General features: G+C 41.9%; 1 protein-coding gene across 1 annotated transcript in view; it reads right to left on the reverse strand.

Annotated features, from left to right (window-relative positions):
- Window positions 1-23,426, reverse strand: part of SMYD3 (SET and MYND domain containing 3) — a 716,195-nt gene that overhangs the window by 133,062 nt on the left and 559,707 nt on the right. The window contains exon 9 of the mRNA XM_055323766.1: window positions 19,496-19,606. Coding sequence (XP_055179741.1) covers window positions 19,496-19,606 — 111 coding nt within the window. The remainder of the gene's footprint in view (window positions 1-19,495; window positions 19,607-23,426) is intronic.

Raw genomic sequence — 23,426 nt, forward strand, 5'->3', positions numbered from 1 at the left:
TTCAGGAATGCATACTTTACAGCTTCTCTAATCGTTAATACAGCAGCACCATGATTGTCAGAGAAAGAAACTGAGCTGATATCCAGTAATTGCCCATAATTGAAAATATTAGTGATTTTACATTTAAACTTGTCTGTTCAATCTTTAGGGTCTGAAATGACAAATGCAGAAAGGGTATAAACAATCCCTTGAAGCTCTGCTATTAATATTAAAAACCTGTCTGCTCTCTACCGACTGTACCCTTGGTAACTTGATACTAAACCAACAGCATTATAAAAACAGTTTATTTTGTCCCGAACGACATAGTGGTATTAGATTTCCTCGGAAAAAATCCAGATAACATCTCAAGTAGGCTCCCAGGACCAAGATTGAGGGGCACTCTCTAAATAAACCTGACAGGAGTGTCTTATGTAAGTAAGCCTTGAAAACCCTGAAAGGAAAGTCTGAAGCCCAAGACACCCTGTAATGATTTTGCTCCTTTCCACTGATTTGGGGGCAAAGAAGAGGCTAGTCCACCACCTTTCTTCCATTTTTAAACTCTTCCCTCACTCCTCTCTTTGCTTCCCTCTCTTGCTTAAAAACCAGAACAGAACTGGGGCACCTGGGTGTCTCAGTTGGCTGAGTGTCCAACTCATGATTTCAGCTCAGGTTGCGATCTCAGGGTTGTGAGATGGAGCCCCATGACCCACTCTGTGCTCAGCGGGGAGTCTGCTGCAGATTCTCTGCTTCTGCTTCTCCCCTCACTGTTCCTGCCTGTGTGCTCTTGCTCCTGAGCCCACCAGGTGCTCCAACAGGGTCTTTGTTTAGGTCTTTAATGGTAGCAGGTACTCAGCAAATACCTGCTGGTTGTCTGTCATGGGAATATGCAGGTAAAGGTGAAAATGGCCCAAGCTCAGAGTGGGCAGTTAAAAAAAAAAAAAAATCTAATTCTTTTTTTTTTTTTTTTTTTTGGTGGCAAAATGTGTGATTCTTATTTTTATTTATTTATTTTTAAAGATTTTTATTTATTTTTATTTATTTTTTAAGATTTTTATTTTTAAGTAATCTCTATACCTGACATGGGGCTCAAATTTAAAATTCTGAGATCAAGAGTCACATGTTCTACTGAGACAGCCTGGCACCCCAAAAATGTATGTTTTAATAAAATATACCAATCCCCAAATATCTAACTTATCCAGGGATTTATCCAAGTCAAAGGATTCCAGAACTTGATGACTGGAAAGCTCCTAGGGAAATTTGAAAGATCAGACAAATGGGAAAGACTGTTCTTTAGAAAACGCATGTGGAGAAAATGCTACCATGTCTTTAAAAAACAAACAAACAAACAAACAAACAAACAAATGTTCAGGAGATCAGGAATTCCAATCAAAAACCTGCAGTTAAAGTATGTTTCCCCAAGATCAGCAAAGACTGAGCACCTGAGGCCACCCTGCCTGGGCGTAGAGCCTTCCTTTTCTCTCAAAGGCTGAAGAGTTTCTGTTCCCTTCTTTTCCTTAAGAGTCTTGACGTTGCTTCTCTGTGCACACCAGGCCTTCTCTTTAGACTTTTTTAAGTTATGGGGCTGTTGGACAGAGTGAATGCAACTGCAGAAAAAAGCCTGTGGACATTGCTCGGGTCTTTTGCTGAGCTAAAAGGCAGTAATATGAAATCAAAGAGGGTAGCACTCACTATTTTTACCATGATTTTAATGGGCCTTATTCCTAACAGGGTGCAGTTGTGAACAGTAGATATTCATTGACCGGATGTTAGATGTGGACAATTTTCCTCCTTTTCTGAGGCTGCGTTCATTAATCGTACTGAGGAACTGCCCCACGCTGCATGCGGGCTAATTGTTTAGAGATAATTAACATGTTTTTATTTCAGTTGTAGAAAACATACTTTATTAATTGGCTGCGACTTTATGTGTTCCATTTTAAGAGGCACAATAAATAAAGAAATTAGCATAAGAAGGTATTGAAAAAATGCCAAGATTGACTAAATTCTGAAAAAAAAGCAAGAGGAGTCTAAATTAAGGATAAGTAAATTTATTGCATGGCAGGGTTTAACAACAAATGGGAAGGAAGCTGTTTTTATGGGTGGTTAGCTGCAGCCTTCAAATTTTAATTTTATAGACAGAAAAGCATTATCAATGCTTTAATAATTCCAGGATCCCAATTTACATATCAAAACAGGAGACAGAGGGGGCCCCCATCTCTCTTCACTTTTCAGAGTGCTCAGGCTCTGAAAATGACTTGGCAGCAAAGGTTGAAAGAAAAGAAAGCAGAAGATATGCTGATGTCTGCAAATGAAGCAGTACCATATCCTAATTACCAAGAAGTACAGTTAGTTCAGAGCCCGCACACCCTCTCTCAGCAATTAATACTCAGCACAATTGGTAAACACCCTAATCTTTAATTGAAGCTCCCCGAAACAGCCTGTAAGCAGATGAGTATTTGAAACAAACCATTTGCCATATCCCCGGGTATTAATTGGGCCCAGTAACATCTCATTCATTGTGAGGGCAAGAGGAAGGCTCCCATCAGAGACAGGCAGAAGCAGTTCTCAGAAAGCCCTTCTGCGGAGTGTAATGGTGAGGGAACCATGCTCGTTTCCTGGCCTATTTTCAGAATTTTTGATTCTCCTGCCCCGTGCAATAGTTTCTGACTTTTTGCCTCTACATCTGCCAATATACTTAGCTGTCTGTTCCTGGCCAAAAGCCCACCCTCACTGTTCTTCCCTGGCTTCCCAGCCCTCCACCATGATGGAAATGCAAACTCTGCCTGGCATACCCTGCCCCTCTCCCTGGATCACTAGCCTTGCCAAGCCTGTATTCCTAGGAATAGAGAACCATGTGCAGTTCTCTAATACGTTGTACTCTCCAGACCTCCGGGACATTTCATGGGGTCGTGTGTCCCCTGAACCTAATGAACTGAAAAGTCCTGCACAGCCATTACATCTGAGGTCAACGCCCCCTGCTCTGTGAAGTCTTCCCTGATGGACCAGGGAGATGTTTTTTTCTTTTCCATTCCCACTGCACTTTGAACAGGCTAACATTAAGATAACTGCCACACTGAACTGAACCATGTGTCTGCATTCTGTCTCCACACTAGGACATAACCCACTTGCAGGAGGGGGTGATCTTCTCATCTCAGAGTCCCACAGTTGATATACTATAAGCTACTCACTAAATACTTGAGGAAGGAATAAAGAAGGGGGAAAAAGAGGGAGAGAAGAAAATACTCAAGCAGGCTTGCTAAAGGACTAGAGACAAATGGTAATTGTAGATAAGTAAGAAGCCCAGAAAAGGAGTCTTGAGTCTACTCAAGTTAAGGAACAGCAGAAGCCTCATTTCCAGAGGGTTAATGCTCAGCCTAGGAAGAGAACAGACTGGCTCCAAATCACAGCCCTTGCTGGGAAGTGTGAATGCCAGCTCCCCAGACTCCCCACAGAAGCTAAGGGTTAATCTCTTCTTACAAGACTAACCTACTCACACCCTCCCAGGTGGACAGGGGAAACATTAGCAAATGTTTGTCCAGGGTCTTGGACAGACATTATCATTAAAATGTGCTGAGTTATCCAGTGGCAAAACCAATCTAAAAAAATATATCTTTTCTGATTTATTTCTGTAGTTCAATTATCCAAAGGGTTTCAGAAATTGGATAAAAATAATATTCCAAGCACTTTAAAATGAGGAATAAATGTGAATACTCTTGCCAGAAAAATAGTCAAAGGGGGAACTTCTAGATCAATTTATTTTTTTACCTTTAACTTTTCCCTTTGCCTCCACACTCAGGAGCAGTGCCCACAGTATTTCATGAAAAGGGCACTGCCCCAGAATTAGGAGACCTGGATAATCTGGTCCTGAGTCTCCGACATGACTTGATTAGTGAGTACCACAAGTCCCTTCTCCTCTCTGTAAAATGAAGGCATTAAACCAGAGGCCTAATGTTTCTTCCAGGTATTCAAATTTAATTGATGCCTTCTGATATACCTCTTGGCCTCTGTGGTATTTGTGTGTGGGTGTAAGTAAAAAGTATATACTCTCATTCTAAAAGGTAGAAACCTTTCAGGCCCTAAAGGTAGGAAGAGCCCAATCTGACCATCATTCCAACAGGTTTTGGGGAAAGAATGCAGAGAAATGCATGTGCTCAATCTGCTGCATTTACCTGGAGCCCAGTGGCCACTGATTTTCAGAGCAGTTTGTCAGCACAACCACACTTGGTAGAGTACCATCCCCAACCTGTGGAGCTGCACTACATATTCTCACCAGTGACACCACGTCCCCAGGATCATGCCTCCAAGGAGGCAGTGTCACTGCAGGTGGCTGTGTCTGCCTAGGAAACACTGACCCCAAAGAGTTATCGTGAAATTCACTGCTTTGTTTGCTTCCTCCCATATTTCAACAGCGAGGTATTCATGGAAGTGTGTGTGGCAGAGCTGAAGGGTTCCAAAGGCTGATGCAGTTAAGTATGTCATAATTTAGGGGCTTCGGGCAGGTACTACAGACCCAGAGCATCAGCCTGCAAGTCCACGGTTGAACCCAGCAAACAGATTAGAGGGAAAATGTGTTTTATCCCATTTAGTAAACTAAATAAAAGTTATTTTTGGATGACAGCATATACCCTCAATTTCTCCACAAAGTAAGGTTATGAGAGGAACTAGAATACTCCACCACCCCACTCCTGACTTCTAGGACATCCTTCCTACGGTTGTGGCAGGGCTAGGTCAGGTTTTAGGCAGAGCCCTCTGCCACTATTGCCCTTGCCAAAGACTCCAAGTGTGGTCTCCCTCAGGGAGAAGATTTCCTGTGTGGCAAATCCTAAAAGAGGCATCATCTCCATTTGGGAGATAATCGGAGGAGAGGGAGGGTCCAGGATGACCTCTATTGTGTCCAGGGATGGGGGAAGAAGGAACGGTCTGGCATGTGAGTCTATGCGGTGCGGCTCATGCTCAGCCCAAGAGCCCCCTAGCGCACCTCTCCACACACATATGCCTCCCCCATGACTCTACTTGCAGCCCCTGCACACCCTCAGTGTGAGCGATGTTACCAACAGTAGGTGTGAGGGAGCAGGGCCATATGAGTGGAGATGAAGGGCAGTGATTTACCCCTAAAGTCTGGACAAAGGTCAGCTCATCTCTCACAAGGGAGAACCCAGGTGAGGGAGAAGGTCTACACCAAGGACGTGCAAGAGAGAGCATCCATTGCCCAATGCAGTGACCACAGAAACCACACAGAAAACACTAAAAAGAAAAATGGGTGAGGCGGCAGAGAGTAAGTTGGAGCAGGAAGACTTAAAAGGTTACCAAGAAGATTATATGAGAAGTTCACGGATCCTGACAGCAAATGATGGGTGCTAAGGAGGCTATAATTCCTAGGACTCCACAAATAGATGATGTCTTCAGAACATTCGATAATGATGGCAACCATAAGTGTCCACCATCTCCCAGCCTATGCTTACACTATCTAACCGAACCGTCAAAACAGTTTTGCCAGATATATCACTCTCATTTTGCAAAAGAGTAAACAAAGATGAAGACAGGGAAGTTGCCATTGTCAAATGGTGAGTAAACAACAGAACCTAGGACTATCAGACTTCAGAGCATGTGCTCTTTCCACTGTATGAGCTGCCCTGTTAGCCACCACCCAGATTTGATCTCTCTGGCCAGTGTCACTGATATTACAAGTACATACCTGAGGGTTAGAACCCAATTCTTCCTCTATCTAATCCTGTACACTCTATAATATCCTACTGCCTTAAGGAAGATAATGATTCAACAAATAGTACTGGGAAAATGGAACATCCATAGGGAAAAAATGAATCCTGTACAAAAATTAACTCAAAATGGATCAAAGACCTAATCACAAAACCTAAAACTATAAAATGCCTAATAGAAAACATAGGAGAGGGGATCCCTGAGTGGCTCAGCGGTTTAGCGCCTGCCTTCAACCCAGGGCATGATCCTGGGGTCCTGGGATTGAGTCCTGCATAGGGCTTCCTGCATGGAGCCTGCTTCTCTCTCTGCCTATGTCTCTGCCTCTCTCTCTCTCTCTCTCTCTCTCTCTCTGTGTCTCTCATGAATAAATAAATAAAATCTTAAAAAAAATAGGAGAAAAATCTTTATTTTCTTAGACAAAGATTTCTTAGATATGACATCAAAAGACTGATCCATAAAAAAGGAAAAAAAACCTAAAAAGTGAACTATGTCAAAATTTAAAACTTCTGTTCCTCAAAAGACTCTGCTAAGAGAATTAAAAGATAAGCCACAGACAGAAAAAATAATTTATGAAGCACATATTTGATTAAAAAACAAACAACAACAACAAAAAAATGTGTAAAGAATAAGGAACTCTGGGATGCCTGGGTGGTTCAGTCAGTTGAACATTTGTTTGACTCTTGATTTTGACTCAGGTTGTGATCTCAGGGTCATGGGATCTAGCTCTGCATCAGGCTCTGTGCTAAGTGGGGAGCCTACTTGAGATTCTCTCTCCCTCTCCTTCTGCCCCTTCCCCCTGTTTGTTCATGCTCTCTCTCTCTCTCTCTCGCTCTCTCTCTCTCTCAGATAATAAATACATTTTTAAAAAAATAAAGAAGTCTAGACTTCAGAAAGATGACGTGTCCAGAGAATCCTATACTGTATGTCCACAGATACAACTAGCTGTATCTAGTTAACACCCACATCAGGGATCCCTGGGTGGCGCAGCGGTTTGGCGCCTGCCTTTGGCCCAGGGCGCGATCCTGGAGACCCGGGATCGAATCCCATGTCGGGCTCCTGGTGCATGAAGCCTGCTTCTCCCTCTGCCTGTGTCTCTGCATCTCTCTCATCTCTCTCTGTGTGACTATCATAAATAAATAAATTTAAAAAAATAAAAAAAAACACCCACATCAGTATAAATAACTGAGAAAATGACCCAAAGACTGGTAGGATAGACTCTCCATACTGAAATGTAAAGAGGAGATCAGGAAAAAGGTAGGAAAGGCAGAGACATGGATGGAAGCAAAAGAGACTCACAAGACTATTCATGAGAGGGAGGAACCTGTGGTCACAGAGAGGGAAGAGGTACAAGTCACCCCAGGCACAGGGGACCTATATGGGGAAGATGACTCCCCATAACATTTGGCTTTGAAAACCAGAGGGGACTAACATCCAGAGTTCTTACAATCAGTGGGGCTTAACACCTGGAACTTTAAAAATCAGTGGGCATGGCCCTGGGAGAGCTGGAGGGCAATAGAAAACTGAAGTCTGCCCTTAGATAGCACAACAAACAGCTCAGCTGAGATACAGCATAGAAGCAGCAGTTTGGAAAATCCCTGAGGAATACAGGAAGGAGATTTATTTACTAATCTTGCAATATGTGCTGGAGGGGCAGGGATCTTTGGAAGACTTCTCCAAGAATGGAAGAGCTGGTGCCATTTCCCTCCCCTGCCCCCCAGCCTAGATACACAGACACCTGCAGAAACCAGTGCAGTACCAATACTCTCCACCGAGCTTGCCAACAGAGCACCCTGCCCTGTGTGCTTCTGCAGATCCATCCCCTCCAACCCAGCAGAGCTCAGCCAGAGTTTTCCCAGGCTGCTGGAGGTCCCCTCAACAACACAACATACAGGAGACATCCCTGAAATGCCAGGTTCTGGTAAACAGAGAAGAGCTACAAACAACCATAAAACAAGTAATGAAATGGCAAAACCTATCAATAATTACTGTGAATGTACATGGACTTGGTGCTCCAACAGAAAGACACAGGGTGACAGAAAGGATTAAAAAAGCAAGGCCTGGGCAGCCTGGGTGGCTCAGCGGTTTAGTGCCGCCTTTGGCCCAGGGTGTAATCCTGGAGACCCGGGATGGAGTCTCACGTCAGGCTCCCTGCATGGAGCCTGCTTCTCCCTCTGCCTGTGTCTGTCTGTCTCTCTCTCTCTGTCTCTCATGAATAAATAAATAAAATCTTAAAAAAAAAAAAGCAAGGCCCATCTATATGCTGCCTACAAGAAACTCCTTTCAGAACTAAAGACACATGCAGATCAAAATGAAGGAATGCATTTAGCATGCAAACGGAAGTAAAAAGAAAGCCAGGATAGCAATACTTAGACCAAAAAAAAAAAAAAAAAAAGCTTTAAAACAAAGACTGTCACAAGAGACAAAGAAGGACACTATATAAACATAAAGGGGACAACCCAACAAGAAGATATAACAATTATAAATATACATGCACCCAACATGGGAGCACCCAAATACATAAAGCAGCTAGTAACAAACATGAAGGAACTAATGGATAGCAATACAATAATGGGGGTGGGGGACTGTAACCCTCCATTTATATTAATAGATAAATCATCCAAACAGAAAATCAACAAGAAAATAGTGGCTTTGAATGACACATCAGACCACATGGATTTAACAGATATATTCAGAATATTTCGTTCTGAAACAGCAGAATACACATTTTTTTTCAAGACTACATGGACTGGGTGATGGGCACTGAGGGGGGCACTTGATGGGATGAGCACTGGGTGTTATGCTATATGTTGGCAAATTGAACTCCAATAAAAAGAAATTAAAAATAAAAAAAGACTACATGAAACATTCTTCAAAGCAGATCATATGGCCACAAAAAACTCCCAACTTCAGAAAAGACTGAAGTCATTCCATGGATCTTTTCTAACCACAATGCTATCAAGTTAAAAATCAACCACAAGGAAAAATCTGGAGAGAGAACATATACATGGAGGTTAAATAACATGCTACTAAACAATGAATGGGTCAACCAAGAAATCAAAGAGGAAATTAAAAAATACATGGAGACAAACTGAAATGAAACCCAATGGTCCAAACTCTTTGGGATGCAGCAAAAGCTCTTGTGGGAGGGAAGTTTACAGCAAGATAGGACTACCTCAAGAAGCAAGAAAATGCTCAAATAAACAACCTAACCTTATACATAAAGAAAATACAAAAAGAACAAACCAAATCCCAAACCAGTAGAAGGAAGGAAATAATAAAGAATAGAGCAGAAATGAATGAAATAGAAACTAAAAAAAAGGAATAAAGCAGGTCAATGAAATCAGGAGCTGGTTTTTGAAAAGATAAACAAAATTGATAAGTGTCTAGTCAGACTCATCAGAGAGGGTTGTTGGGACTCAAACAAAATAAAATATGAGAGAAAAATAAAAATGCCTCCACATAAATATAAAGCATTATAAGAGAATATTATGAAAAATTATATGCCAACAAACTGGACAACCTAGAAGAAATGGATAAATTCCTAGAAACATATAACCTGCCAAAAATGAATCAAGAAAAATAAAAAATTTGAACAGACTACCAACAGTGAAATTGAATCAGTAATTAAAACACTCCCAACAAACAAGAGTCTGGGACCACAGCTTCACATGTGAATTCTAGCAAATATTTAAAGATGAGTTAATACCTAATCTTCTCAAACTATTCCAAATATCAGAAAAGGAAGAAAAGCTTCCAAATTCATTCTGTGAAGCCAGCATTACCTTGATACCAAAACCAGATAAGACACTACAAAAAAAGATAACTACAGACCAATATCTCTCATGAATATAGATGCAAAAATCCTCAACAGAATACTGGCAAATCGAATCTAACAATACATTAAAAAATCATTCACCACAATCAAGTGGGATTCGCTCCAGATCCAAGTGTGACTCACTATTTGCAAATCACTCAATGTGATACAACACATTCCAAACAAAAAGGATAAAAACCATTTGATCTTCTCAATAGATGCAGCAAAGGCATTTGACAAAGTACAACATCCATTCATGATAAAAACCCTCAATAAAACAGGTTTAGAGGAAACATACCTTACCATAATAAAAACCATATATAAAAATGCACAGCTAATCATACTCAAGGGTGAAAAACTGAGGAACAAGACAAGGATGTCTATTTTTGCCACTTTGCAACATAATACTGGAAGTCTGCCACAGCAATCAGACAAGAAAGAGAAATAAAAGGCATCAAAATTGATAAAGTAGAGGTAAAACTTTCAGTATTTGCAGATATCCTGACACTATATATATATTTGCAGTATTTGCAGATATCCTGACACTATATATAGAAAATCCTAAAAACTCCACCAAAAACTACTAGAAATGATAATAGAATCCAGTAAGGTTGGAGGATACAAAATCAATATACAGAAATCAGTTGCATTTCTATACACTAGTACTGAAGTAGCAGAAGGAGAATTAAGAAAACAATCCCATTTACAATTGCACCAAAAAGAATTAAATGCTTAGGAATAGTTGTAACCAAAGAGATGAAACACTTCTACTCTGAAAACTATAATGAAACTATGATGAAAGAAATGGAAGATGATACACACAGATGAAAAGCTGTTCCATCCTCATGGATTAGAAGAACAAAAATATTGCTAAGATGTCTATTCTACCCAAAGCAATCTATAGATTTAATGCAACCTCTATCAAAATACCAAAAGTATTTTTTTGGACATCACTACAGATCTATTGGAATGATTACAAACAAAAGAAAACCTGACAAAATCAAGTGCTGGCAAGAGTATAGAGTAATTGAAATTCTCACTCCTTGCCTGTGGGAATTCAAAATGGTACGGCTAGATTGGAAAACAGGCAGTTTTAAAGTTAAACATGTACTTACCATGCAACCCAACAATCCTACTCCTAGGTATTTACACAGATGAAATGAAAATTTATATTCCCACAATAACGTGTATGTGAATGTTTATAGTGGCTGTACTGATAACCACCAACCACTGGAAAAGAACTGAATGTCTTCCAGTGATGAATGGGTAGGCAAACTGTGGAACAGCCACATAATAGAATACTATTTTGCAATAAAAAGGAACCAAATACTGAGATTAGAGAGTCGTGTGTATGTGTAAAATAACATAACTGAATAGCAAAAGCATAATGTTAGGTGAAGGAACCCAGAATCAAATGGCTCTTTGGATCAATTCACATGACATTTTGAAAAAGGTAAAGTTACAGTGAGAGAAAGCAGATCAGAGGTTAGCAGGGGCTAGAAAGTGGCATGAGGAAATTTGATGGGGAGGATGGGACTGTTCTGGGATGGTGGTTGCAGACTGCATTTGTCAAAACTCATTGCACTGGACACTAAAAATAGTGAGTTTTACTGAATGAAAATGATACCTGGATTTTGTTTTATTTTTAAAGATCTTATTTATTTATGAGAGAGAGAGAGAAAGAGCATGCACACAAGCAGAGTTGGTAGGGACAGAAGGAGAGAGAGAAGCAGACTCCCTGATGAGCAGGGAGCCCCAATGCAGGGCTTGACCCCAGGATCATGACCTGAGATGAAGGCAGATGCTCAACCACTGAGCCACCCAAGTGCCTGGATACTTGAATTTTAAAAAGATAGGAAGAGTATCTTTGTTGTTCATAAAATCAGAGACAGCATAGTGGAGAGGTTAAGATTATAGCCTCTGCAGCTAAAAGCCCCAGTTACTTCATCAGCAAAATAGGAAGAAGAGCAACCATCGCCCTCATAAAGTTATGGTGATTAAGTGAGACAAGGTGTATAAATCACTCCACAAAGCACAGAGCACAGAGGAAATGCCCCTGAAGCTTTTGCAGGAATTTTAATACAGAACGTTCTCGGAGAAAGGTCACTCCTTCTATAGCACCCCTTGAATGTTGCGTGTACTGTGTTGGGCTAGGTACAGTGCCCGGGACAAATGGACACAGACTTGTGGGACACAGCAACTGTCAACCCTCCCCCCCCCCCCGCAACTCTGTTCCCTGAGCCAGAGCTCCTTGTAGACCACAAACCAAAAGAAAAGCATTTCTGTGCAAGAACTGAAATGGTTGCAAGACAGAATTCCTGTCACCACACATCCTGGAGCCACCCTCTTCTTATCCCCGGGGGAGGGGGGGAACAGACAACTTCTGAACGAACCAGAGCAACTTGAAGCAGCTTGGGAGCACAGCTGCCCATTCTCTGTGATGTGGCCTGCAGCATATTCCAAGGAGACACAATAGCTACATTGTCTATTTTCCGGGCCAACTTTATAGACCGTTGTACCAAGCCCAGAAGCCTCTCCCATCTCATGGTAATGTTGTAGATGGGATGATGTGGTCATGAAGTCAGGACACTCCTTTCCTCACCTGAACACTGAGGACAGCCAGCACTGCACTCGAGGGAAACCCTTTCTTCTGTTTGGAGAAGCAAGACCCAGGTAACATACACTAATATTGGGGTTTGACCATATAAAATTTGTCTCCCTGTGTCTCGTCTCTTCTCTCTCTCTCTCTCTCTCTCTCTCTCTCTCTCTCTCTCACACACACACACACACACACACACACACACACACACACACACACACTTCTTCAATCCCCTGCCAAATCTTCCTGAGATAATGTAATCCCGTTATGATGAAAACATTAGACACAAGGCACACATTCCTGCTTAGGCTGTTAAAACTTGTAACATAAAACAACTCAGAGGGGGTTGAGCTCATTGGCCTGCCACAAGGCATTTCTGCTTACAATTAATTTAGCAAAATAGAAGAAGGCAGCAGCAAAAAAAAAAAAAAAAAAAAAAAAAAAAATCTTGGTTTACTAAACGACCTTTAAGTAATTGCTCGTATTTTAAATAGACTCAAGTTACCATAAACTTCTTGGGCAGAGTACTCTCATTTCCTTGGTCTATGGCTTTCATTCTAGCACTGCCTTCACTTCAGACAATCGCTGTTTCTTCCTTGGCTCACTCCTGCCTCTTTTGTTGCTGGGTTTATCAGAGTTTCACGTAATAGCTCTGTTGAGGTGCAGTGTATGCAGAAACTGGGCACAGCAACCCCAAAGGCGCTCCCTGTGTTAGAATGCTGGGCCATTCCCAGGCTCCATAACATGCATGTGCTAGGCAGGGCCTCCGAGGAAACCAAAGAAAGGAAATTCCACACAAGAGGATCTTCAAACACAGGCTGAAAATAATTACCAAGGACAGTAACTAACAGAACTTTCTATGGAAGAGAATAGGAGGAAGTAGACTTTGTAGCATCAAGGAATGAGAAGCTTCTTGCAGCTTCCCCCCAATACCTACCTCCTCCCCACTCCCAAGCCATTTATTAAACTGTTTTCAGAAGGGACACATTTTCAGAAAGACTCTGCTCTGTCTCTGTCCACAGAAGACCCTATGACAAAAGATCTAGATCCCTTCTCCCCAGATAGGCTGGTACCAGGTAAAAGGTGCACATGTGCCTTGGAAACCCTCAGGAGAATTAGATCGTTTATCCTCACACCTTCCTTTGCCTCCAAAGACCTGAATTCATACCTATGTGCTTGAACAGCAAACTGCAGACGTCCAAACAAGATGCTGTAAGGTCAGACTTCGAAGTGCTCTCTTCTACCCCAAACCCACAGTAGTGGGAAGTGAAGTAGGAAAAGAGAAATGAAAAATAGCTTTACTGATTCAAAAATAAGAAAAGCATCTCCCTGGAGCAAAAAGAGAACAGAAATGCAAAGCAATAAGGGAAGCTAAAGTGAGGGCCTCAGGTCTGGAAGCAAGCAGTAGCAGGCTGGGGGTCCTTTCCTGTGGTTAAAAGGCAATAGAACTGCTTCACATTAGAAAGATGAGTTGAGTCCACTTTAGGGCTTTAAGCCAGGGGGTGAGGTAAAGCTCCTTTGTCTATAAAAAGAGGCTGAAGACACAGAGCTGATGATCTATTCCCTTAGGCTAAGTCGGTAAAGGAAGCTTTGGGTCTGGAAGACCCATTTCTAGGTAGAGAGCACCAAGATGCCCCTCAACTAAGTAACTGGATCTGCAGAGCCTCTATCTCAGGTGGTACATGAATTTCAATGCCATGACGTTGGAACTGGGGCCCAAGGAGTCTGGGAAAGGCAAGTCCAAGGCTAGCAGACAGAGAAGGAGAGAACAGCTAGCACAGAAGGAGAGAAAGCAGCAAAACCAAAATCCTTTCCACTCAAAACAAGCCAGCTTTATAAAACTCCAAACCACTTACTGAAATGCAATGCTAAGGAAGATAACCAACAAAAATCAACAATCGGAACATGATTTCACTCCAGCAAATACCCTATGCCACTGACAAACTGACCCTTTGGGTAAGATTCAGATGCTCAAATAGTTAAGTAACAGAGTAGTACTCAGTAGGAGAGAGTACAAAGCTATGAAACGGAGATAGGCAGAAATAAAACATAAACTGGGAGATACGGGGGGAAAAAGCAAATTTGAAACCTTCAGAACAAAGAATCGTCATTAAACCAACCCAATAGCAAACAACATCCCTAGGATGTGATTTAAGGGAGCTTTGGCTTTAGAAACATGTAATAAACACCAGAAGCTGAAAGAGGTTATCTCAGGAGTAGGATGTGGGCGGGAGCAGGAGAGAGAAAGTGTACTAGTGTTTTGAACTAGGTTCTAGCACATTTGACTTTTCAAACTATATGCAAGTATCACTTAAATAAAAATTAAAATAACAAACTGAAGGACTGCAAGAAATACCATTAATGAAGGATCATCTGAAGGGTGTACAGTCCTTGCTTTTCTCAATATAGTGTAGATTTTATTCTTTTATTAAGTTATAATTTAAAATGTCTATCAGCCACATTGAAAATATGATAAAAATCAGCTATTTAAAGAATTGTGGAAGTCTGATAAGGACATTAGCCACTGAGTCTTGTGGACCTTCTCGAGTGACTCTGGCCTCAGTACCAGGAAAAACTCTGCTTCATCCCAGGAACAGGTGTGTTACCAACCTAACAGCTTCTGTAAAGTCGGAAATTAGTCATTTAGCTTTGACTGCTGGGGGACTTAGAATAATTTTTTATTTGTTTCTTGTCACTTTAGAGGATCATATGGGATGGGTTTTGGGCACTGACTTGCTTTCATCTTATTTCCTGTCACTCTTATTTCACAAATCAATGTTAAGATTTACAGCCATTACAGCATAAATGTGCATCTACCTACATTTATATATTTGCATTGATATGTAGATAGATGTGTATGGATGCACACCTGAAAGCCACATTGGGGGCTGCTGGGTCATGGGAAGGTATAAAGGTATAGAACCAGTAGGGGAAGGAAGAGAAAGGAAGGGAAAAAAGGTAGGTTGGATTTTGGGGTCATGACACCGAACGCCGAGCTAAGAGCCAGTAGTTTATCCTGAAGATTAAAGTCAATGGCAAACACTTTTAAAAACTCTGGGGCAGTCTGGGTGGCTAAGTGGTTTAGCGCTGCCTTTGGCCCAGGGTGTGATCCTGAAGTCCCAGGATCGAGTCCCGCGTCGGGCTCCCTGCATGGAGCCTGCTTCTGCCTCTGCCTGTGTCTGTGCCCCTCCCCCCCTCTGTGTCTCTCATGAGTAAATAAATAAAATCTTAAAAAAAAAAAAACCTCTGAGCAAAGCAATGACATGGAAACAGTGGTAGTTCAGAAAACTTACTGTAGAACAGTGTGCAGGATGGGTGAACAAGAGGACGTGGAGGGCCAGAGGACCAATTAGGGGCAATTTTAATAATCTAAGAGTGAGGCGATGGTGTTGTGAGTAAACTGAGAGACACCATGTTTTAGTAGAAGGGTCAAACATAATGTCTTTAGGAAAGAAAAAGTGACACGGCCAGGAAATATACCCTTTTCTTCCAACAAAGCTGGTGACAGCTAAGGAAGTATGCTATGTACTACCCACAAACTTATGGAAACAACCAAGTCCAGTTGGTCTATTATTCTGCTTCTATGGCCTAGGATTCTGACCTAGGCAGCCACAGGAGAAGCCACATCATTCCAAAAACCTCCTTCAGAAGGTAAGTTCTATTCCTTCCAGAAATTAAGCTGCTGATGATTTAAAATAACGCCTAAGTCCACACATACAAATTACAGCTGCTCTGAAAGGTCTCCTGATTTCCTGAAATAGGCTAGCACGTGAGTCCAGCAGCATGCCAATGCGGGCCCCTGACACAGAAACCTGTTGAGATGAATTTCTTAGGGTCCAAGAAAAGCAGAAAAATAATCTTCTTTTTTAAAGATCTATTTATTTATTTATTTATTTATTCAGAGAGAGAGAGAGAGAGAGAGAGAGAGAGAGAGAGAGAGAGAGAGAGGCAGAGACACAGGCAGAGGGAGAAGCAGGCTCTATGCAGGGAGCCCGACTAGGGACTCAATCCCGGGTCCCCAGGATCACACCCCGGGCTGCAGGTGGCGCTAAACCGCTGTGCCACAGGGGCTGCCCCCAAAAAATAATCTTGAAAACTTTAAACCTAGGAACTGAAGTAAATTTAATTTTGACTGAAGTAGTTTTGAATTCATAATCTTTGGGGAATGCACTAAGCTGTAGTCACCTGTGTATTACTTTTTCAAGGCAAACCAGCAATACAGAGATTTCAGGAGGGATGTTTACATCACTAAACAGGACAAAACTCTCAGATAAATAGAAACTTGAAAATATAACTGATGAACTAATTAAAATCACATTCATATTCTCATCTATATACATACCCCACTCACTTCTACTAGGAAACATTTCAGAGAAACGTGGGATAACAGAGCTGGAAGGGGCTTTAAGAGCATCCAGTTTAATTTGCTTGTGTTACATACAGTATTTGTCTTTCTCTGTCTAGCTTATTCAATTAGCATAGTGTCCCCAAGGTCCATCCATGTTCTTGCAAATGGAAAGATTCTCTTCTTTTCAATGGCTGAATAACATTCCAGGATATAGATAGAAGATATCACATCACATTTTCTTTATCCACTCATCTATGGATGGACACTTAAAGTTGTTTCCGTATCTTGGCTATTGTAAATAAGGCTGCACTGAACATGACAGTGTACATATCTTTTCGAGTTAGTGTTTTCATTTCCTTTAGATAAATATTCAGAAGCAGAATTGCTGGATCATATGGTTACTCTATTTTTAATTTTTTGAGGAACCTCCATACTGTTTGCTCTAGTGGCTATGCCACTTTGCATTCCCATCAAAACAAAACACACAAGGGTTCCCTTTTCTTCACAATCTCACCAACACTTGTTATTTCTTATCTTCTTGATTCTAGCTATCCCAACAGGTGTAAAGAGATAGAGATGGCCAACAGGTATGGGAAAAGATGCTCAACATAGTGAACATCAGGGAAATGCAAATCAAAACCACAATGAGACATGGGTCTCTTGTATGACAGATGATGGAATAAATCAGAGAGGTTGAATGACCTGCCCAAGGCCACTCAGTTTGTCAGGTACAGAATGGATTAGAATCTAGCAGAGCAATCAAGTACTTTTTCCATGTTACCATCTGGCCTATCTCTAACACAACATTTGTGATGGTTAATGTTATGTGTCAGTTTGACTGGGCCAAAGGGTGCCCAGGTATTTGGTTAAATATTATTCTGGGTATGTGTGTCAGACTGTTTTTGGATGAGATAAACGATTGGAATCAATTAGTGGGCTGTCCTCCCCAATGTGAGTGGATCTCACCCAATCAGTTGAAGGCCTGAAGAGAACAAAGACCGACCCTACCACAAGTAAGGGGGAACTCCTCCCGCCCAAATGCCTTGAAGCTGGGACACTGGTTTTTCCCTGCCTTTGGACTCAAATGGAAGGCTGGCTCTTCCTGGGTCGGACTGGGACTTCGCTGTTTGCTCTCCTGGGTCTCCTACTTATGAACTGCAGGTCTTGGGACTTCTTAGCCTCCACAATCACATGAACCAAATCCTTCAAATAAATATCCCCCCACTACTTCTTTACACACACACACACCTACCCACCCACCCACACACTCCTGTTGATGCTCTTCTCTGGAGAACACTAATACAATATTAAACTTTCAACTCAAAAGAGGAAAGAAAATGGTCCCAATGAACATGGTGGACACTGTAGATCAGCTACCCAAGAGCCATTCACAACCTTCTCTTCCCCTGTCTTCCTCTAGTTTAAAGGCTGAAAACCTAAAATGTAGTTTCTTCACCTCTCTTACAGCTAATGGTGGTCATACAACACAGTTCTGAACAATAAATTGCAGGTGGAAATCCCTAGGAGCTTCTCCTTTTAGTGCCCCTTCTTTATGTCTAGAGCTTGGACACACCAGCTGATGATGGTGATCCCATGATCCTGGGACCATGAGGACAAAAGGCACCTGCTCAGGATGGCTAAGAAGGAAGACAGAAAGATTCTGGGTCTGTGATGAGATCTAGGAGTAGTTGCTCCTGCCTTGGACTGCTTCTCTAGAATTTGTGAGACAAAGCCAGTTTTAGTCGTGTTATCTGTCACTTGAGGCTAAATCTTTTCCTAATAGACAATTCTAGCCAGATTTCAACTCTAATGAAAAACAAAAGCAAACATGACCTCAGTTTTAATAAAATACAAGCATTTATCCAAGAAATTTTTTGCGGGTCTAAATACAGATGGCATGAAGAGGCACTAAATCCAAGACCTCCCCTTCAAGGATGCTGGGGAGAAGAGACCTTGTTTCTTGCCATTTCAGAGGATGGTCTGGGGAGAAATCCCTGGGGAATATAATTCTAGCACAGGTAGTTGTTGCCAAAGGCTAATGCTAAAGTGGACTGAATCTTGGGCAGGTAGTAGCAGTGAATCCAGCTTTTCCCATTTAGCTTATTTACTTCCTTTTAATTAAAAACTAATTGTGTTCACTGATTCCTGCCTCATTAGAATGAGTGCACGGTCCCTTCTTCTGTAGTGAAAACAGCAGCCTCTCTCTATCGATGCTGGCACCAATGATTGCCAGTAGCTCTATGGTAGAGCACGAGACTCAGTCAAAAGATCTGGGCTTGGGACTCCATTCGGCCCTGTTTTGTTCATCCTCCCCTAAAGGTGTATCTCTGAACCTGAGTTCCAGTTCCTCACATACATTTATTGGCTTAAAGGACAGAGTAATTACAAAAAAATCCCCACAAATGCAAAACACTCTACGAAAGAAAAAACCTATCAGACAACTCGGTTGTGTGCAAACTAAAAGTAAATAGATTCAATGTGAGGAAAGCACATGAGTAACAGAAGAAAAGTTCATTCGTTATTATTTTTTTTAAACCTAAGTTCATTCATTATCCTTCTGGCATTTATTTTGGCTCTTCTTCCTTTCTCAGAGAGTAAAAGTTGCTAGGTAAGTGATCTCTGATTAAGTGTTAGAGTAAAAAGCCTTACAGAACAAATTCTAAGGAAATAAAAAGCTAGAAATGACTTGGTAGATTTGTCTGCAAGCAGTAGCTGTTAGCACTCTCCCCCTCACCCCCCCGCCATGCTCTAACAGTGCTCCGACCATCAATATCCTTTTCATTACATTTTTGACACCTATATTCCCTTTAGAATCTAAGCTCCCTACTTGAGATTAAGCCTCTTACGACTTCGTGGGTGATAAAAATTCAAGGAGATAAAACATGTGCCGCACAATGATTTTTTTTTTTTTTTTTTTTTTACCCACTTTGTTTCCCACTCTGCACTGAGAATCATCTCCTTTTGGACAAATGAGAGAAAAGCAAACAATTCACTGGGACGGGGCCTAGAACATGTTCCAGGCTGGTTCCACACCACATACCTTGTCTTGGGTTTCACATCGGACACAGTCACACTCAAAACAGTACTGATCCTTCAGCTGCTTCCGGCGCTCCTCGCTGGTCATCAGCATGTCCAGGTAGCAGATGGTGAGCTGGGGAGGCCAGAGAGGACAGGGTCACAGGGCTGTAGTGCTCCTCCTCCTGAACACATGCTTACCATCACTGCTGACTATTTAAGCAAAATGTGTTTCTATTGCGTACCACAAAGTGCAAGAGGAAAGAAAGATACTACTTAGAGTCTCTCTATGCAAATAATCCCATGTAAAATTTTAATGTGTTACCTTCCAGTCTTCATTGTGTCGTGAGTACATATATATTATATATCTACTTTAAAGAACTGGACTCATGACCTCTATACATTTTTACACTTTGCTTTTTATTCAACAAACAAAAGAATATCAAGAGCTGGCATGTGTTTGGTCATCCTAAGGTTGTGTAGTAAAATCTATAACTGCTGGCAATCAGAGAAGCCAGATCAATTCTGATCCACAAGGGGTGGCAGACGCTGTACCCAGATGCTCTTAAATCCTGAGCAGTCCTGCAGCCTCATGGAATTTGAGGTCCACCAAATTTGGTGTCTTTGAAGTTAGGACATTGTTTTACTTGTGACCAGGTAGATTTAATTAAAAAAAAAAAAAAAGGAATAATTTGCAACTAGGGACAAATAATGTCAGAATGTGATCCTAGGTGGAAGTTCTTAAGCTGACTCCCTTTCAAACAGTAATTATGTTGTCTTGGATGATGAAAGGTCAGGTCTCCCTGTAGCTGTCAAGTTCCACTGGGAAGTCATAGGTCTTTAGGTAACACTGTAATGTTCACATATCCCTCGCTAAACCAGATATTTGCACTGAAAGTCCAATTCAAAATACACAAGATGGCACTCCTGATTCCCCCAGCCTGTTCCATCCCTGCTGGAGCCATCCTAACCTCAGCTGACAGCAATGCATCTTCTGTGTCCTTCAAGTGGAAACCTCAAAGTCACCCTTGACTTCTCTCTCCCTTTCACATTCTCACCCAATCCACCAGGAAATTCAATGCACCCAACCTTAAAAATATATACTCCTTTCTACCTCTCCCAATGTGATCATCCTGGTCTGAGTTGCCTTTCTCTCTTGCTCTTAAAACAAGCAAGTCTCACAGCCGGTCCCCCTGTTCCCCCTGCACTCCACCCTCCAGCAGTGATTCTTGGGGATTCTCTTCAAATTTAAGACAGATCAGCTCTTCCCTGTGCTCAAAATTCTCCAGTGCCCACCCCCTTTTGCTTATGGGCCAAGTCCTGACAAGGGATTCCCACAGCATAACTCATTGTGTGGTTCCAGGGCCTATGTCACTCGTCTGTGGTAATGTCAGGAACCAAACACAAAGGAACACTTAGAAACTTCTATAGGAATCTGGTAAGAAACTCTAATAATAAAATGTTAGGCTTTTATTTCATATGTGTTTAAAATCTCATTTTTCCAGTAATTTATTTTCATGAAATTTTACAAAAATATTAGTCTCCAATGGATGAGGACTAACAATAACAACAACAGCCACCACCAGCAGCCCGGTTCCCTCTCTGAGCACCATCCCCACTGCCAGCCCTTGCTCCTCCTGTCCCCATGCACCCCTATGCCTGACGACACTGGCTGTTTCTGCTGCACTGCCCCCAGAACCCACACCAGGGCCTCCCTTGCCTCTGCTGGGTGTCAGTGAATCTCACTTCTTCATTGAAATCTAACCTGGACCCCCTCCTTAAGATAACAACCTGACAATCATCTCACCCAGGGCTCCTCATCCCCTCACACTTTTCTAGTTTCTTTTTGGTAACAAATGTCCACTTGTAACATATTGTGTACATACAATACTTCTGTATTTGCTTTTACATGTGAAGGTAATTGCCAGGGTATATACGTATGGTGGGCAGAAGTGGAGGTGCTGCTGGAGAGAAAGAAGGAAGGACCATCCATGGAAGGAAGGGACAAAAGCTCTCTAGAGCAAATAATCCCAGATGCTTTTTCTTAGACTTGAAAGAAAGCATCTTGTGTCTTCAAAGCATGATCTTACATGCTGGAAAGCATGATAGGGAAGAAAGGCCATCCTCTTTGACAGAAAACATAGCTTTGGGTGAGCCTCAGTGGAAAAGAAGCCTGGTCATCCAGCCAAAGCTGTCCCATCCTCCATAGCCATCCTCAGGGTCCAGTCTGGCTGGCCGGCTCTCTCTAGAGCCTTTCCGTGTTAGGCAACATATCATGCTGCTCTGTAACACAGAAACAAGAGTATCTGGCCTCAAGCCAACAAATCCAAGGCCAGAGAAATAAGTTTGGCTAACCCAAGACTTAATCACAAGGGCCAAAACTCATGAGTGATCATGACAGGCAGTGAATAGGCAACAGAGGACTAATTATTTCATTTAATTCCACTAAATAGCCTCTGACAGCCTTCCTTGTTACCCTGTAACTGCCCAAAACCACTACCTGGACTGAACTATGGCTTTCTAACGGACCCTTGGACTCCCTGCGGTCTACCTCTCATCTTCTCAACTGCTTTGAGACATCTTCCTAAAACTCATATCTGATCACATCGTTTCCCTACGTGAAGATTTTTGATGGCCTCTCTGCCTGCAGGATGAGGCACACAAGGGCTTCCCAAGTGATCTTCTGTCTGCCTTTCTAGCCTGAATCTCTCTCCAGACACCTTCCAGTCTTCACAGTTATAGACACTGCTACGCCTCTGAAACAATGCACACAGTGCCAGTGCATACCGTGTGTCTCTGCCCTAGCCTATCCTACACTCAGCTTCTTTTTTTTTTTTAAGATTTTATTTATTTATTCATGGGAGACACACACACACACACAGAGAGAGAGAGAGAGAGAGAGAGAGAGAGAGAGAGAGAGAGAAGCAGAGACACAGGCAGAGGGAGAAGCAGGCTCCATGCAGGGAGCCCAATGCGGGACTCGATCCCAGGACCTAGGATCACGCCCTGAGCGGAAGGCAGGTGCTAAACCGCTGAGCCACCCAGGGATCCCCTACACTCAGCTTCTTCAGAGCATTCTCACCCCACAAGCTTGGCTCAGATATGCCTCCTCCCATGAAGAGTGCCCAATTCCCCCCTTTCTACCTCCTCCATGTTTATCGAAGTTGACAAAATACACTGTGTCAAAACTGAACATCTCAATGGCAAAACATTTTTATGTATATTTTTTTTTTGGGGGGGGGAACAAAACACAGAGCTTCCTAACTGGTAATGCCAGTGAAATCATTGTATCAGCCAAAGATAAAAAATCCTTATTGAAGACTCACCGATTCACCACTTTTAATGAAGAATCTGCTCACTACATATAAGGCTCATTTAGCAGGAACGTATATATGAAACTTTGCCATTGATCAGTGGATGTTTTAATGGCACAGAACAAAATCGCATTAAAATATTAATGCCACTGACCACTGCTTTACCATTTTAGAGCAGCTTTTATGGGAAAGGCTGTAAATCACTTCCAACATTGAGTATGGATATTGGATGTATTGCTTACTTGAAAATTTCAAGGCAAAGAAACCTCTTTTCCAGGAAGCCCATCTTTTCGTTATATACAACAGAGTGGATAAGAAGACCAAAGTCAAATTAGACTTAGTTTTTATTTCTAGGATTACATTATCACAATTATAAATTTTTCTACAGATACTGACTCTGAGCTGAAAACAACATGCAGATCTCACCTCTTTTTAAAATCAAACCTGAGTGTTATTCTCTCTTCTCACTGTCACACCCCTGTACTCAGTCATTAGCAAATTCTGCTAATTTTAATTTCTAACATTATTTTCTTCAGATCGCTGATCATGAGCCACCAGTTGAATTCCTCCTGACTTCGGGGTGCCATTGTCACCTTTTGCTGGATTACTACATCAACCTGACCCTCATCTGCCCAACCTTGC

Source organism: Nyctereutes procyonoides, unplaced genomic scaffold (genome assembly GCF_905146905.1).
Source record: "Nyctereutes procyonoides isolate TBG_1078 unplaced genomic scaffold, NYPRO_anot_genome, whole genome shotgun sequence".
Lineage (NCBI taxonomy): Eukaryota > Metazoa > Chordata > Mammalia > Carnivora > Canidae > Nyctereutes > Nyctereutes procyonoides.